Here is a 16,935-nt window from a genome sequence, read left to right as displayed (position 1 = left end):
CCTGTAGCAATTTTAAGAGAAGTGTTGGGAAGAATTGTTTTTTCCCTCTTTAGCCAAACGGTTGAAGTTCATAGTTACAATAAATATGGCAAAAATAATGGAGAATTAATAAAAGCAAGCAAGGAAATAAATAAATAAATAAATAAATAAATAAATAAATAAAACTATTATTTTGTTGTTGAAAGTTAAGAACATAGCAATATATCACAGTTTCTATAGCTGTAGGCTATAGAAGGGTATTTAAAATGAGAGTTTACAACTTCCGGTCGGCTGCAGAGCCATTACAGATGCGGATTTAGCCTCTTGGGGAAAGTCCGAGCTCGGCAGGAGATTTGGAGCTACACAAAGGCGCTGTGAGCTGTGTTAAAAAACCCCAAAGGGAGTTTTGGGTGCAGGGGATTGGGCGGCGCCCTTGGTGTCTATCCTTTTAGTCGGACAGTTCTGTAAAAAGAGCTCAAATGACCAGGGGATTGAGGCGCGGGTGCTTGGGATCTATCGCTACTCCTGCCTTGCAAAGCCTCTGTTTCCGGTGGCAAAAAAGCACCTGGCTTCCTGATGCAAAAAGACTGAATTTGACTGGATGTGGAGTAAAATTTTGGCGTACTTGGCGAACAGATGGCATAATGGGACTCCCATTGCTGGTGAGAAAAGGGCGCAGTAAGAATTTCTACGAAATCGAAAGTACGTGAGTTCCTTTTTCCGCAAGCAGATATAATTTTAGTGCTATTCCACTAGCCTCATAAGGCAGGGCTGAATGGATTTCTAAAAAATATATAATTTTACTCCAGATTTATAGACTTTAGATTTCATTTTGACTGAAAGACAGTTCTGAAACACTGGGAGAGGAGAAACCCCGGCCAGTTCTGCCAAAGGCAACTTTGTTTCTAGGGCTGCTGGCGATCGATACAGACGTGTTATAAAGTAATAACTATTCGGACTACTCATTTCTAGCAATGAACGGAGCTAATATGAAAAAGTGTGGGATGAAGTTAAGAGAGATTTGGAAGTGTGGGGAAGAATGAAACTATCACTTATGGGAAGAATCTGGAATTATGGAAGCCAGGGAATGGGGGGGGGGGAGTCGATGCTCTGATTGAGCAAAGATGTATGTGATGATAAAATTTTATTTTGATTGTATTAAAAAAAAGAAAATTCAATAAATATTGTTATAAAAATAAAATAAAATGAGTGTCGGCAAATGTGTCCTCTTTTTTGCTCCTCAAAGTATGGCGACCGTACTTCAACATAACCACAGACTGTGTAACTTGTTGTAATCAAGTTTGTCTGTATAACTTTTAATGAAGTTTTTTTCTTAAAGTATGGAAACTGTTGCCTTAGTGGAGTCTTTAATTGGTGGCAACACAATTTATGCACCATCCTTTCAAACCTTTGGCAGTGTGCCTTTCTCCTTTGTTTTTTGGAGCGTCTTGGGGCAATTAAAGCTTCTGAGGATGTAGGGTAACTTGCAGCTCTGCACTCCAGTCCTCTCTTCCTGACATTATATTGGGACAAGGTAGTCTTCCATCCAGATTCTTATTGACTTATTTGACTTCATCAAACTTCCCACAGGTATGAAGTTCACAGCATGTAATGCCCTAAGAGAGAATATAATGAAAATGATTTACAGGTGGTACATGACACCAGCCAAGCTTGCAAAAATATATCACTTGCCTGATAATAAATGCTGGAAATGTAAAGAGACTGAAGGTACATTCTTTCACCTTTGGTGGACATGCCCAAGGATTAAGACTTTTTGGGAGATGATCTATAATGAAATGAAAAAGGTATTTAAATATACCTTTCTGAAGAAACCAGAGGCCTTTCTCCTGGGCATGGTTGGCCAATTGGTGCCAAAGAAGGACAGAATTTTCTTTATGTATGCTACAACAGCAGCAAGAATACTTATTGCAAAGTATTGGAAGACACAAGATCTACCCACCCGGGAAGAATGGCAGATGAAGGTGATGGAACTAGCAGAACATGGGACTAGCAGAAATGACTGGCAGAATCCGAGACCAGGGAGAAGAGTCGGTGGAAGAAGATTGGAAGAAATTTAAAGTTTATTTACAGAAACATTGTAAAATTAAGGAATGTTAGAAGGATGTTGGAATGAAGTTACGTGGTTTTAGCAGAAATGTTATAAAGGATTAAGTAAAAATAGATTGTTAATTGGTGAGAATGTAAAGTTACATTATATTAAGATAAATTATTAGGATAAAAATAAAGATGGAAAGGATTTGCTGAAATAGCTAATTGAACTAGAACACAAAAAAGGGTGTGTCAAGGAGGTCAAGGAAACAAGCAAATGAAAGATAAGTTATGGAAGGATTGATTTGTCTTTTTTTAATTGTTTTTATTTTTCTGGGTTTTTTGTTCTTTTTTCTCTCTCTTTATTTTTGTAATCTTTCAAAACCTCAATAAATATTATTTTTTTTAAAAAAAGACTTCATCAAACTTCCACCCCAACTTTATATTACCTTTTTTCTTGCCCCCTGCTCTGTGTTGATCGTTGATCTTTGTGTTGATTGGACCTTGTTATCCTAAAAAACAACAACCCTAATATTGTCATTGTTAATGCCACTCTGTATAAAGATCACAAACTTTCTCCTCAGTGGGTGGGTTACAAGAGTGCTCATCGTCCCCTGCAATATGGCTTCAGAGTGTGCTGCATGCAGGCTGTAGCTGCCTTTGCAGCAACCACTAGGATAATATTAATCCCAGAGCCATGTTGAGCTACAACATCGTCACAGCTCTTGACTTTCAACTTCCACTGTGCTCTTGATACTTCAGCCTGTGCTGATGTATTTTTTGGAACAATAATCCTCCAATGTGTTAACTCTAGGACATCCTACTACAAATTTCAGATGAGAAAGCTTGCTATTCTCCTACAAAGACCATGAAGAAGGATGGGTAGCTTGACCTTAACTGAAGTTCTCTTGAGTGATCATATGTGGAGTCACACAACTTTCTCAGCTGCACACTGTGGTTAGATATTGAATGTTGGTATGGCAATTTTTGAACTGAGCAAAACCTCTTTGGACTTGCAAGCTGGAACTTAAGGGGTGGAGTATGTGAAGATGCACTGCATAGTCATAAGTATTTCCATATGAATGGTTCTACAGGTGACCATTCTCAAGAACTTCAGTTACAAGTATGTATTCTAATATAGTTTCAGATGGCCGCAATGGGAAAGGCCGCATCGGATCTCCAGATGAAGAACAAGAAGCTACAAGCCAAATTAACCAAAATATTGCTCTGGCCATTGCTGGGAATCAATTTAATCTCCTACGGTCCTATGGTTCATCTGTGTCCACAGTGGTAGGTCTACCTACACTATGTGTTTGCATAATTTTTTCTTGCTTTGTTTCTCCCTATTACCCAAATTCTAGGAGCCAACTTTTAAGGATTTATTATGTTCTTTCATTTGATCTAGTGGGCATACTGAGCATATTTTCCAGGGGGAAGGGCCGTAGCTCAGTGGTAGAACATGCATAAGGTCCCAGGTTCAGTCATTCTCCAGCATCTCCAGGTAAGGCTGCAAGAGACTCCTGCCTGTAGCCCTGGAAAGCCACTGCCAGTCAGTGTAGACAGTACTAAGCAAGGTGGACCAAATATCCAGTAGCTTCCTATAGCTCTATGCTTCTTTAGCCTCCTTGCTATTTGGAGCTGATGGGACTTGTAGTCCAAGACTTCTGGAGAGCCACAGATTGAGGAAGGCTACTCCAAAGTATTTGATGCTGTTTTTTGTTTTTGCAAGTGTGCCATTCACACCTGCAAAAAACCCTACAGAGGTGTACCACCTGAAATATAGATATTCCCAACTCCCAAATCTAAGTGGCTACAGCAGATTTATTAGCTGGAAATGGCACCTTAAACAATAGAAAGGAGCCCTACCAATTGTGTGACTGGTGACATTCATTAGGACTATTAAATATGCCCTTCTTTATGTCTAACTTTCTTGAACTTCTTGTTTTATTTGTTCCAAGCCTTACAAACAATACAACACTTTAAGTCCAGAAACTACACGCCACCTTTTGATCTGTTTCCTGTGGATCATGAAAAACGCTGATCAAAATCTTATTCAGAAATGGGTTGCAGAGCTACCATCTATGCAGCTAAACAGGATTTTAGATGTCCTTTACATCTGTGTCTCAGGCTTTGAGTATAAGGTAAATAGAATGGTGTCCAGTCCATACTTGTTGCTAATTGTTTTGATGCGTTACAGACACAGTGTACAGTTTTTCTTGGATGTAAATATGCTACATTTATTTTACAAGTGTGCTTCACTTTTAACTTTGTGCAAAACTTTGTGCAAAATTGAACTTTTCAAGAGGTACAAAATAATTGGTTTGTAGATTTCTTTGTACAGGGTGAGTCTTTTAAAAGAGGCCCCGCAGAACATGTGTACTCTGTATCCACGGGGCCTCTTTTGAAGGACTCACCCTGTACATTTAAAAGACATACTAACCTTTTGATACTGGTGGTTTAGCTCACATAATTCTTTATGTCTGCGCAGGGCAAGCAAAGCTCAGACAAAGTCAGCACTCAAGTACTCCAGAAATCAAGGGATGTAAAAGCTCGGCTAGAAGAGGCCTTACTAAGAGGAGAGGGAGCCAGGGGTGAAATGATGAAGCGGTGCAGGATGCCTGCTGGTATGCTCCTTGCTTTTTTTATCACATTTGTGAAACCAAAAAGAAATTGTAGATATAAAAACACAGTTTTCCATAACAACTTTGACAGCAAAAAATGTCTGAAGAAATATTTGAAAAGAGTAATGACTGAGTTAGAAAATTAAGAAATTGCATTATACTGAAGGAGCGTCTACACCCTGAACGATGGTTCAGCCTGAGATCCAGCACCAGGGCCTTCTGGCAGTTCCCTCACTGCGACAAGTGAGGTTACAGGGAACCAGACAGAGGGCCTTCTCGGTAGTGGCGCCCACCCTGTGGAACGCCCTTCCTTCCTATGTGAAGGAAATAAACAGCTGTCTTATCTTTAAAAGAATCTGAAGGCAGCCCTGTTTAGGGAAGTTTTAAATATTTAATGTTGTATTGTTTTTAACACTTGATTGGAAGCTGCCCAGAATGGCTGGGGAAACTCAGCCAGATGGGCGGGGTATAAATAATAAATTATTATTATTATTATTATTATTATTATTATTATTATTATTATTATTATTCTAAGGGTGCCCTGGAGGATTGTTACACTTTTGTGGGAGGGATTCAAGTGCACTTTAGGCTTATGCAATTAAAGTGGCTGAGAGCAAAGAGAAGCAAGAGCCCTTTCTGTTGAGCTCTGCCTCTTAAACCAGAACCAGTAAAGGTGGTGAATGTTAATAATAATAATAATAATAATAATAATAAGTTGTTGTTGTTGTTGTTGTTGTTGTTGTTAAACTTAGCTTCCTACAACTAGATGGGATAAACTGTGCTTATATACTTGAAAATGCCTAGGGGAAAAGTGTCAGCAGTAGACAAGGCACTGCATCTAAGTGGATTATCATTGACTCTTCTTTTCCAAGGCCTTTTGTAAGCAAATCACTTCTTTAAGCAAGTAACTGTACTAGTTTGGCTTCTTCTTGATTGCTTAGTACTGCTCTCCCTCTTCTTTCGTCCTCGAGTTTCTAGAAAGTGACAAGAAAGCTGGTTTGATCATTGTTTCAACTCCCCAATTTGATCCTTACTACAGTATAGGCGAATTGAAGGTGCCCATTTTATGAGGATGTGCATGGAACTAGTCCTCACCTGCTGCTGTTGCTTGCCTTGGCTGCCAAAAGAAGCATACAGGCTGCTTTTTTTGGTAGCCAGGACAGGTAGCAACCAGGTCAGTAGCACAGCCACTTCTGCAGAAAGGTGAACTGAGTCTTGGGACTGGTTGCCAGCCATTCTCTCTTTCTGCTTATTGAAAGAAGGTGGCTTGCAGGTGTTGGTTACACACATATTTCCATTAAGAGGGTAATGCAAGAGTACATCCTATACCTAAGCCAGTGTGGTAGTCCCAGATGATGTTGGGCTGCAACTCCCATCATCCCTTACCATTGGCCATAGTGCCTAAGGCTGGTGTGAGTTAAGAGTCCCAACAGCATCTGGTAGCACCATGTTGGCTACTCCTGCTGTACCTCACCCAAGTCTGGACTTCTGGGCCTCATTCATTTGTCTGCCTCTGTCCAATATTTTGTTGCGTAAAGGTAAAGGACCCCTGACAGTTAACTCCAGTCACGAACGACTCTGGGGTTGCGGTGCTCATCGCTTTACTGGCCGAGGGAGCCAGCGTTTGTCCACGGACAGTTTTTCCGGGTCATGTGGCAAGCATGACTGAGTCGCTTCTGGTGAAACCAGAGCAACGCACGGAAACACCATTTACCTTCCTGCCGGAGCGGTACTGTCAGGAAACTGCCATCAGCTCAGAGGCGAGAGGTGGAAGGGCAGGGAACCTCGGAAAATCTTGCAAAGCAGTTCCTCCTCCGGCGAGGAGGAAAGCCCTGCCTCCAGTGGAAAGGAGGTGCAGGGAGCAGGGGATGCTAGGGAGAGCCTCAACACCGAGCCTGAGCAAACCGGAGAGGAGGGAAGTACCCCTTTGCCAGCACCCATTCTGTGCAGTAGGTTTCGGCGCAGGGAGGGGCGGAGAAGGCTGGGGTCACATGACTGTTATGCTGGGGGAGGTACAAAGACCGACCACTCCCAGATTCTGCTAGCGATTGAGCCAGACATGAACATATGACGCTCTTCACTGTAAATAGTTTACACTAAGAATAAAGCCTGGTAAAGACAGGTCGGAGTCTTGCCTGTTTGCTCTTGAGCAACCACACCAGCACCTGACAGGTACCTATTTATGTACTTGCACTTTTTGGCGTGCTTTCGAACTGCTAGGTTGGCAGGAGCTGGGACCGAGCAATGGGAGCTCACCCTGTTGCTGGGATTTGCACCACCGACCTTCTGATTGGCAAGCCCAGCGGCACAGTGGTATAGACCACAGCATCACCCCTGTCCTGTTTTGCTTCTAGGTTGGTTTTATTTCCTGGCTCTAAGCCCCATTGTTCTCAGGGGCACATGGTTCCCATCTGTTGTATTTCGACAATTCCATACCAAATGTGCTCTTTTAGTTTGTGTGTAAAAAGATACCCTTTCCTTCACTGCTAGCACAATGGATGTAGCCTCTTGCAGAACTCATATCAGTAGGGAAATATTGATATTAAAGTTTCAGTGTGATTCTATGTATGTTGCCCTTGTAGGGAACGATAAATTCCCAGGATTTAATGAGAACCTACGATGGAGAAAAGAGCAGACACACTGGCGGCAAGCAAATGAGAGGCTAGATAAGTAAGTAATTTAATGAATTTTTATTGCAGCTTCTCTCTGTGGCCATCTAGTTTCATTCCTGAACCGAGGCAGAAAACTCTATCCTTAAAGCATCCTGGACTGTATAGCTGTATAGCTATTATGTTCTTAACATATGTGTCAGCAGTGGTTTAGACTGCAGCCCTGGTAGTAAGTTCCATTGAAGTAAATGAACGATATTTCTGAGTAGACATTTAGAAGAATTTACTGTTAGAGCTTCTTGTTTGCTTCTCTCCCCCCCCCCCCAAAAAAAATAAATCTATGGTGGAGGTACCTCTTGTCAGTATTGCAGTGTTTCATTCTCTCGGCCCACACCTTTCAGGTGGTTTGTCAATTTTAGACTTCATGATAAACCAGAGTTATCATAACCATGCTTCGTAAATCCAGACAAGAAGGCACCCTATCTGTCAGAGAACGGGACTCTCTGACAGGACAGAAACAGAGACAGTGGAAGAACAGAGAGAATTCCTAAGAGAAGAGGGGGAAGCAATTAGCAAAAGGAATTCGATCTTTGTGCACACAGAGGAAGGAGAAACATAGAGAGCAGGAATACAGCTGCAGAGCTCAGATAGTGATGCAGACACAGATTTAGGGGGAGTACAGTCTCCCAGATCTCGTAGAATAACGAGATTAAATGAGAAGCGAAACTACCCAGAAGAGAAGGTGGCATTTTTCCTGTTGGGGGGAAAGGGGGTGGAGCTTAGTTCTGGCAACTGGGTCATCAGAGGAACTGAAATTAGCGGAGCTCCAACCAGAGCTTTTAAAAGTGCCAATAAATCGGGTTCCGCTAGGGGCGCCTTGGAAGATGGCCGACAATACCATCTCTCCAGCTCACACAAGGTAATTAAGAGGCTGAGATGGGAGTAATCAGCCTCCCTAGATTCTTCCTGGTGGAAGAGAAGACGCAGTCTCATCCGCGGCTGCCCATAAATCACCCCTGAGTTCGAAAAGAAGGAGGGGGTGAGGGCACTGGATGGAAAGCCCTCGAGCGAGCTCGGATCTCCTGGACACTGTCTCTGGGAGCGCTCCAAGTTCCATTTATTAAGATAAAAGATTGGATATAAGATTTATTTGACATGCTTCAAGGAAAGAAGGGGTACTTTATCTCCTAATTAAGCCAGCCACTGAGACGCGAAGAGTGATGGATTGGAAAGAAGATAACATCAGAGAACAACATCTAAACCAGTATGTTGAAACAGAATGGAAAGAAAGGGGTATAAAAGTTTTTTCTTCTTCTACCTAACAAATCCCCACCCCCCAGAAGAACCGTCATACTACCTATAGCAAGTGAGATTGGAAAATAAACTCTGTGGAAATAAAAATATTAACTAAAGCCTTTGTTTTTCGAAATATTTGGAAGAAGATAAAAAGACTCTCTTGTGACGCACTATTTAATCGGGATCCGTCATTATGAGACAGACTATGTTGCAGAGATTGATAGTCATAGGGGGAGGCGAGCTTTTACTTTGTTATTATATCTATATTTCAAGTTCGATTTGGCAAACCTCCCCTGGAAAGACTAATGTTTGGTGCAACTTTTCTGAGAAAATTAACGAGCAAACGCCTAGACTCTTATTTCATCGGAACTGAGAAAAGATGGTGCCTGCCAAGAAGAACTTTCGGATGGATTCGGCATAAATACCAGTGCGCAAGGATATACTGCAAAAAAAAGACTTACCAGCTGCAAAAAAAGGGGGGGGATAGTCATCACAAAGTTCACACGGAGGCATAATAATGCTCGTTTCAGCTCGCCTGTGGAAGGAACTCAGAGGCTATTAAAGAAGAAGGATAATAACAAGAAGATTTAAAGAAGGGACTTGTGGACACTTAAAGCAGTAGAAATATGAGATGATTGGACCCCACTCTCAAAGCATGGAAACCCCCAACAAAAAATTATAATTTGGCAAAATATTTGGACTTTATGATATGTATTTGTATAATTTGGAATGTTTAATGTGATTTGATTGGATTCTTAAAATGGAAAACTTCATTAAAATTATTATTTTTAAAAAAGTGCCAATAAATCTGAAATAATTAACTGCCAGAGCCATCTCGTTTGTGTGGGAGAGACCCAAGCCTTACAATATCCCACCCATGTCATGTACCTAATGGCAGCAAATTTAAGGGGTGCTGGACAGGCTGGCATACACCAAATTGTCTTCCACCATGTCTGTGTCACTAGCATCTACCACCAAATGCAGCTGCCTCAATCCTTCTAATGAAAGGGTTTAACTAATTCTGTTAAACTTGTTTAACCATGGATCACAGCATCTGAGCCGAATAAAAGAGAAACAAAGAAGATAAATATTTCTGATGATAAACTAAAAGTAGACCCAGCATTGCAGGTTCAGGGTTAGTGTAGGTCCTGTTTCTAAAGCCTAGTACGCTAAAGTAAGAGGCAATTTGATTAATGAATTAATTTGGTAACTTGATTTGTCATGCTCCTAGAACAAAAGCTGAGATTGACCAAGAAGTGTTGGTTAGTGGGAACCTAGCCACAGAAGCTAATCTGATTGTCCTAGACATGCAAGAGAACATCATCCAGGTGAGAAACTGGCTGCATACAAATTCCTCTACCCTTGGAAAGGGAGGCTTTCTTTCTGCCTCTGTTTTTGTTGTAGTACATGGTATATTTAATTGCTATATGTCGAAATTTTAAAAATGATTCTTTGCTTATTGCCCAATTGTTAAGAGTAAATTGTTTTCATGCTATTCCTACCACCCTATACTTTCAGATGAAATTGCATCTTTCAGTTTGCTGTTCAGGAGAGTACACAGAGAGTACTACACAGGTCTCCTCAAGTCCCATTGACTTCTGGGTCTTAGATCATTACACTCATTGAATGTAATGCTTGAAAAACCTGTACGTGAATACACTCTTAACAAATCTTTTGTAGCTATATGCCTTCTCCCCTCTACTGTGAAAAGCATCAAGGTAATTTCTGTCTATTGCTTAGGGCTATCTTATTGTGTCAAGACTGGCACTAGTATAGCATAAACTCTGTTTTTTAAGAATCCTCTTCTGTGATGTAGGCGACTTCAGCTATGGATTGCAGAGATAATGTCTTGGGAGGTGTATTGAAAGTCCTTGTAAATTCTTTGACCTGTGATCAGAGCACAACCTACTTGTCTCATTGCTTTGCTACTCTCCGAGCATTAATTGTCAAGGTAAGTACTTGGCTTACTTATGTTATCAGGTTCTTTGTTAGGATCCTGAAGGGCACATTATTGAAGTTATTGAAGGGGATCATTATTGTGATCCCCTCAAAACATTGCACTGTTATCCCTGTGCAAGAGCCCTCAAGGTAACCTTTTCGCAAAATTGTACATGCATTTGATAACTCAGTGAGTGGCGACTTATGTTTCCAGAGTTTGAGTTGCTGGTGGTACACATGGCAGAAAATGAGATAGAATAAGATTGATGGGTTATTACTTAGATTTCTTTAAATTTTAAAATAGCAGAGAAAGACAGGCCTTGTGATCCATCCTCAAAAAGAAAGAAAAACCAGAATACAAACCTGGGCAACATTTTATGTAATGGCTTGCTTAGTTGTCATCAAGGAGAAGTTCAGGAGACAGACTTCATTAGCTACATTTACCATCCTGCAAATGTTTTATTGTTAGGAATAAACCTCTGAAGAAATTGTACATACCCAGTGTTGTAGAAAAAGGTCATTGAGTGGAGCAGCTCAGCTTTGTGGAAAGGATACAACCTTCTTAGCTTAGGGAAAAGAAGAGGAAGGAGGGACATGTTAAAGACTTATAAAAGTATATGTGATAGAGAATAATACTAGGAAATGTTGTCATCCAGTGAAACTGAATAGCGGGAGGTTCAGGACAGACCAAAGGAAGCACATATTCACATAGTGCCACCAGATTCAGCTGTTGATGACTGTGATGGCTATATGCGACCTCCAGAATCAGAGGCAACATATTTCTACGTACCAGTTGGGTTGGCAAAACAGTATGAGATGGCCTCTTGCCCTCGTGCCCTGCTTGAGAACTTGCTGGAGGCATCTCATTGGCCCCTGTAGGAAAGATCTAAGAGTAGTTGGCCTTTGGTCTGATCCATCAGGGTGGTTCTTAAGAAATATATTGTATAGGTGTAAATGTAAATGTAAAATCTCAGGATAGTCTTTCTAAATAAGAGCCAGTGTTGCCTGAAATGTGACTTGGTAAACAAGTTACAGAGCAGTGCCATTAGTTGTTTTGAAATTCATGATTAAGCTCTTATTTCATGTTATCTGTCCAATCTCTCTTGCAATTAAAATTACTGTACCATTGAAGAAATCTGTCTTCTAGACAAAATGACTTGACACTGTGCTTTATGCTACCATTGTAAATTGTTAACCATGCACCATAGGTATGCATAGTTCATTTTCCTTTGACAATGAAATCCAAAGAATTTCAGCAATGTTAGGATAGCCAGAGAAATAAGCAAACGGAATATCTGATATTGTCTTGCCAGTTTACAGCAGTAAGGGATGGTGGGTGTTCCTATTGTACAAACGTTCATTCTTACCTGTCTTCTTTGTGATAGAACAGTAGAGTTGGAAAGGACCATGAGGACTATGTGGTCTAACTCCCTGCAATGCAGGAATCATTTGCCCAGTGTGGGGCTCAAGCCCATGACCCTGAGATTGAGAGTCGCATGCTCTGCCAGCTGAGCTCTCCCACATGCCAGCTTATCAGAATCATTTTTTGTTTTATTGTATTTATGAAACTGTTCTGTAATTAAAAACATTTTTTCAGAAGTCATGCATGTAGTTAAAACTCACAACATGCAACACATCTCTTAGAAGAAGAAAGAAGTATAAGGAGTAGCTCCTCCTCCCTTCTCAAGCTTCCAGCTTGTCACAGCATCATGCTGTGCATTATATATAATGCATTTCAGTAGAAAAGCCTGGCCAAGGGGGTTGTATCTGATGTGTGCTGTGTTTGTACAGCGTCTGTTGTTGTGGTGCCTCTTTGGAACTGTAATCTGGACTGATGAATTCTTCTTGCTGCTGCAGAACACGAAGAATTCAAAACTGCTGACTTGATGTTCCTATATCATTAGATTAGATCTAATAAAATTTATGAATTGCCTTATCTTGACATCTCAAGGCAATGAGCAATACAAAAAATGTTAATTAATTTAACTTGATATTTAATGTAATTTTCCTTTTTTATAAAAAATACATTAAATATAAAGTTAAATTGATTAAGTAGTGAATTTGGTGAAGCCATCAAAACCATCATACACCAAAATCTTCCACAACCATGACATGATTATCACAAAATAAACTAAGTACTGCAGCCATTCCCAAGAGTAATAACATCAGCATTCAAACATCTTCTGATACAGAAAAGTTTTTGCTTTGTTCTTAAATGATATCAAAGATGGTGTCAGGCAAGCATTAGGGGGTTGGACTCAATGGCCCTTGTGGTCTCTTCCAACTCTATGATTCTATGATTCATCTCTGAGGAGAACATTCTTTAAATGAAGGGCTGCCTCTAAAAGGGTCCTCTCCCTTGTTGTGACTCTGAACTTCTTTCAGAAGAGATGGAGAATCAATACTGCCCTTGTCACTTTCCTGGCACAGGTCACCATACAGGGTGACCTTCCATTGGACTCCAATTCCAATCTTCCCTCACTAAAGGCCATTGTCTCTAGCGCTGGTCTCTAGGGCTAGTCCAGCAACATCTGGAGGACCACAGGTTCTGAACCCCTGGGTGAGGCACCCCTTGTCTCAGAAGGCACAGAGGCAACTTTTTAAAAAATCCTCTCGCTACTACCTGGTCATTTTAAAGCTCTTATGATGACACCATCTTACAGTCTTTTCTTCTGCTTCCTTTAGTTTGGAGAGTTGTTCTTTGAAGAGGAAGTGGAGCAGTGTGCTGACCTGTGTCAAAGACTCCTTCAGCACTGCAGCAGCAGCATGGATACCACTCGGATTCAAGCCTGTGCTACTCTTTACCTCCTTATGAGATACAGCTTCAGCTGCATAAGTGTAAGATACTTCTTTAGATACTCACAGCCTAAATCACAGATTCAGTGTTTGCATTTATTTTGTTTTCCCACAGAATAATTACATTACAGTGGTACCTCACATTACATACGCTTCAGGTTATAGACTCCGCTAACCCAGAAATAGTACCTCGGGTTAAGAACGTTGCTTCAGGATGAGAACACCGCAGTGGCGGTGCAGCAGCAGCAGGAGGCCCCATTAGCTAAAGTGGTGCTTCAGGTTAAGAACAGTTTCAGGTTAAGAACAGACCTCTGGAATGAATTAAGTTCTTAACCCAAGTTACCACTGTATATTCTACTTCATTGTCTGTTTGCCTGATATAATTACTTTATATTAGTAGAAGTTATTTCCTCCTAGCCGAAAATGGCCTGTGCAGCTCTATGCAGTTTGCGGGATACCATATATGATGAGGCTGCACTGGCCCAAGTTTTTTGGCCTTCATGTACAGGATTTGTAACTCTGAATCCCATAATATGGAACTATATGATACATTAAAAACAGTATGCATGCAAACTGTTAAGAGTAAACTGGAACCTGTAATTGAAAGAAGATAGGAGAGTGTCAGCTGCATCCCATTGCTGACAGAGGGGGAGAGGAGGAGGTAATTAGGCAGGAGGATAGCATGCCAGGTGAGAGCAGCAAAGGGCAAACACAATCCACAATCTTTTTATAACATATAACAAACGTTTATTGAATACATAAATTGTTCAGACTCTTAGAGTAATCAAATTAAACTTTAACACATGGCATGATAAAAGTCTGTAATTTCATCAGGGCAAGTTATTTGTTGTTTAATATTGTAACAATTGTTATCACAAAATTTATCTTCTGTACCATGAAAATAAATAAAAAACTTTAAAAAAGAATTAGTGAGATTCCCAGTGCCTATGAAACTGAATTTTATTTGTTCCACAAAATGAACTAAGAGTGGCTTTCATAATGCCATGATTATTTGGAAGGAAATCCCATTTATTTTAGTGGGGGCTTACTTAATCAATTATAACAAATTCTGTCTAAGCCAAAGTCAAAACAAAAAAAATTCCTTCCAGTAGCACCTTAAAGACCAACTAAGTTAGTTCTTGGTATGAGCTTTCGTGTGCATGCACACTTCTTCAGATACACTGAAACAGAAGTTTCCAGACCCTTCTATATAGTGAGAAGGTGGGGAGGGGTATTACTCAGAAGGGTGGTGGGAATGGGTGATTGGCAGATAGCTGTGATGAGCCTGTTGACGACTCTTAACGACTGCAATAGGTCTTACAGGAAAAAGCAAGGGGTGAGAAGGTGAAAAGTGGCTTTGTCATGTATAATGAGATAAGAATCCAATGTCTTTGTTCAGGCCAGGTTTCTCCATGGTTTTAAGTTTGGTGATAAGTTGCAATTCAGCAGCTTCTCTTTCCAGTCTATTTCTGAAATTTCTTTGTAGTAAAACAGCTACTTTGAGATCTTGTATAGAATGTCCTGGGAGATTGAAGTGTTCTCCTACTGGTTTCTCTGTTTTGTGATTCCTGATGTCCGATTTATGTCCGTTTATTCTTTGGCGTAAGGTCTGGCCTGTTTGTCCAATATAGAGAGCTGAATTGCAACTTATCACCAAACTTAAAACCATGGAGAAACCTGGCCTGAACAAAGACATTGGATTCTTATCTCATTATACATGACAAAGCCACTTTTCACCTTCTCACCCCTTGCTTTTTCCTGTAAGACCTATTGCAGTCGTTAAGAGTCGTCAACAGGCTCATCACAGCTATCTGCCAATCACCCATTCCCACCACCCTTCTGAGTAATACCCCTCCCCACCTTCTCACTATATAGAAGGGTCTGGAAACTTCTGTTTCAGTGTATCTGAAGAAGTGTGCATGCACACGAAAGCTCATACCAAGAACTAACTTAGTTGGTCTTTAAGGTGCTACTGGAAGGAATTTTTTTTGTTTTGACTATGGCAGACCAACACGGCTACCTATCTGTGTCTAAGCCAAAGATGGAGAATCAATACGGTTGCACTGCCCTTGTCACTTTCCTGGCACAGGTCACCATACAGGGTGACCTTCCATTGGACTCCAATTCCAGTCTTCCCTCACTAAAGGCCATGGTCTCTAGGGCTGGTCTCTAGGGCTAGTCCAGCAACATCTGGAGGACCACAGGTTCTGAACCCCTGGGTGAGGCAACCCTTGTCTCAGAAGGCACAGAGGCAACTTTATAACAAATTCTGTCTAAGCCAAAGGGAGGTTTACATTTCATGCAAACAAAAACCAGCTAACGGAAAATCAGTACAATACATTTCATTTGTACAATCTGACACTCCCTTTTCTGTTTTTTAAAAGAACTTTGCAAGAGTCAAAATGCAAGTGACAATGTCATTGGCTTCTCTGGTTGGTAAAGCATCAGATTTTAACGAGGAGTATCTCAGAAAGTCTTTACGAACTATTTTGGCATATGCAGAGGAAGATGTAGACATGCAGCCAACTCTCTTCCCGCCACAGGTAAGGCATTTTGCTACTTTAGTGCAAAATTTGAGTAGGTTACTGGACAAAAGTTAATTATTTGTATGCTCACAAAAATCAGCTGGCATTCATGTGAGGGAGGACGGACGGAAGGAAAGCTGATCTTGCTCCCAGCCCAAGGGAGAAGAAGCAGGACCCATTATCAGAGGTCAACATTCTCTGGCAACCTACCAAGACCCATGCTCCCAATGTAGGCTCACTGTCAACCCTTTGTGCCTTTTTGCGCCATCGCTGCTTTCTCTTTTGGGCTCAAGACACCCTCTTTGGGGTGTGCTTTGCCCTCGCGTCACCCCAGCACCCCCCCCAATGGCACTCATCTCCGAGTGATCTGTTTCGGGACACAGCCAAACCAGAAGTCCTTGAAAACTCTGCATGTCTCGTCCTCTGTGGATTGTCTCAGAGGGAGAGGCAGGGTGGCAACAATGGTAAGGAGGAGAGCAAAGAACCAGCACTGAACATTGAAAGATCTACCCAACCAGAATCTAATTGTGGAATTGCTGGCAAAAGGCTCTGATGGATAATGGCATTAACTTTGCTGAGTCTTTGCTTTCTGACATCCTTGGTGTAGTGAATCATTCAGTTCTGCAACCTTAAGGATGGTAGTTGTGTTTACTTGCAGGTCTACCACATTATCTAGTTGTTGCCCACTCCCCAATTTTCATAATTGTCACAAATTGAACACTTCAGAAAAAATATTATGATATGCCATTTTTGTAGATTAATCCAACAAAGAGAGCCAGGGTAGTGTAATGTACTGCCATGGTTAGAGTGTTGGACAAAGACCTGGGAGAACAGGGTTAAAATTCCTGCTCAGCTATGAAAGTCATTGGGTGACCTTGAGCTTTGAGCCACAATCTCTCAGCCTAACCTGACTCATAGGTATCTGAAGTATGCATGCACACGAAAGCTCATACCAATAACTAACTTAGTTGGGCTCTAAAGTGCTACTGGAAGGAATTTTTTAATTTTTTAATTTTATTTGTTTTATTTTGTTTTGACTGCCTCATAGTGTTGTTGTGAGGATAAAATTGGGGGAAAGGTATGATAATGCAATAAACCAGGGGTTGTCAACCTGGTCCCTAC

The 16,935-nt window shown here is 41.0% G+C and overlaps 1 protein-coding gene across 3 annotated transcripts in view; it reads left to right on the top strand.

Moving 5' to 3' along the window:
• The window catches only part of DOCK8 (dedicator of cytokinesis 8), a 143,236-nt gene that overhangs the window by 99,937 nt on the left and 26,364 nt on the right, over positions 1-16,935 (top strand). For all 3 annotated transcript variants that reach the window (XM_081930351.1, XM_081930350.1, XM_081930352.1), the window contains 8 exons: positions 3,170-3,318; positions 3,987-4,169; positions 4,517-4,652; positions 7,232-7,319; positions 9,786-9,882; positions 10,371-10,505; positions 13,178-13,330; positions 15,673-15,831. In XM_081930351.1, the coding sequence (XP_081786477.1) occupies positions 3,170-3,318; positions 3,987-4,169; positions 4,517-4,652; positions 7,232-7,319; positions 9,786-9,882; positions 10,371-10,505; positions 13,178-13,330; positions 15,673-15,831 (1,100 nt within the window). The remainder of the gene's footprint in view (positions 1-3,169; positions 3,319-3,986; positions 4,170-4,516; positions 4,653-7,231; positions 7,320-9,785; positions 9,883-10,370; positions 10,506-13,177; positions 13,331-15,672; positions 15,832-16,935) is intronic.

The sequence above is a fragment of the Podarcis melisellensis genome (genome assembly GCF_964234715.1).
Source record: "Podarcis melisellensis genome assembly, chromosome: 11".
In the NCBI taxonomy this organism is placed as follows: domain Eukaryota; kingdom Metazoa; phylum Chordata; class Lepidosauria; order Squamata; family Lacertidae; genus Podarcis; species Podarcis melisellensis.
Note: the sequence above shows the minus strand (reverse complement) of the source record. Positions and strands in the feature narration are given on the sequence as shown.